The 1089-nt window shown below is 42.5% G+C and overlaps 1 protein-coding gene across 1 annotated transcript in view; it reads left to right on the forward strand.

Annotated features, from left to right (window-relative positions):
- Positions 1-1089, forward strand: part of LOC101863618 (putative glutamate synthase [NADPH]) — a gene marked incomplete in the record, with an annotated part of 111454 nt that overhangs the window by 45270 nt on the left and 65095 nt on the right. Inside the window, 1 exon segment of the mRNA XM_005109316.3 lies at positions 474-678. Within this exon segment, the coding sequence (XP_005109373.2) occupies positions 474-678 (205 nt within the window).

The raw sequence follows: 1089 nt of genomic DNA on the forward strand, positions 1-1089 counted from the left end.
GGGGTCCCATTCCTGAAGCAGGCAAGGGTGTTCACATTATTTACTAGCCTACCTGTAGGTAATGATCAAACTTGCTATCTGGATAAGTGACTCACTTTAACCTTATGTAAGTGTGCAAGTGAAAGGTTTAATGCCCCTTTCAACTCAGTTGGTGGTTATTTAAGAGGTGGGACCTCATGGATCGCTAACAATAACAGAGGTGGGACCTCCAAATTTAACTTCCATCTCCGGTAAGACTTAACCAGTTGTGTCAAAAGCAGAAGAGCTGTGACAAAGAAAGGCAGAACTTCACATTTTCTCCTGCCAGTAATGAGTAGTTATAGTGCTAAATTGAAATGACACTTTATTATCCCTGTTCAGTGAAAAGAATAGAAATTGAAACTGCACCTTCCCCACCAAATGTAAAGGACAAAAACAACTGGAAAATAAACATGTGTGCCACAAAAAATGTACTAATGTTTTCTGATCCAAAGGTTGCTGGCGCATAACGGTGAGATCAACACACTTCGCGGCAACCGCAACTTGATGAAGGCCCGCGAGGGTATCATGAACAGCACGGTGTACAAGGACAAGCTGCAGGGCCTGTACCCTGTCATCGAGGAAGGCATGTCGGACTCTGGCTGTGTGGACAACGTTCTCGAGTTCCTCTGCCTGGCCGGCGGCCGGACACTGCCAGAGGTGGGTAGAGATGTCGCTACCTCAGAATTACAAAGTTCTATCTGACATTTCTGGCGGTTTAAAGTTACTAAGACTATGAGGTCAGAAACCAAATGTTCTTTCTGCTCTGTCAGAATCGTAAGATTATTCAGAATTGTTATCAAGATATTTAAAGAATTGCGTTCTAAAAATCTTGACACGCTCTAAATTTTTTACCTCAAATTTATCAAAACTAGGTAGCCTGCTGAACAGATAGAACTTTGCAAGAAAAGATCAGGTTAATGTAGCTTTTTTGACAATATCCGGGAAAATGCCTCACAAATCAATGTAAACTCTTTGTCTGTCTGTCTATCTGTTTGTCTGTCTGTCTATCTGTTTGCCTGTCTGCCTTCCTGCCTGTCTGTCTGTTTTCTCTCTCTCTCTCTCTCTCTC

Source organism: Aplysia californica, unplaced genomic scaffold, assembly GCF_000002075.1.
Source record: "Aplysia californica isolate F4 #8 unplaced genomic scaffold, AplCal3.0 scaffold00766, whole genome shotgun sequence".
In the NCBI taxonomy this organism is placed as follows: Eukaryota; Metazoa; Mollusca; class Gastropoda; order Aplysiida; family Aplysiidae; genus Aplysia; species Aplysia californica.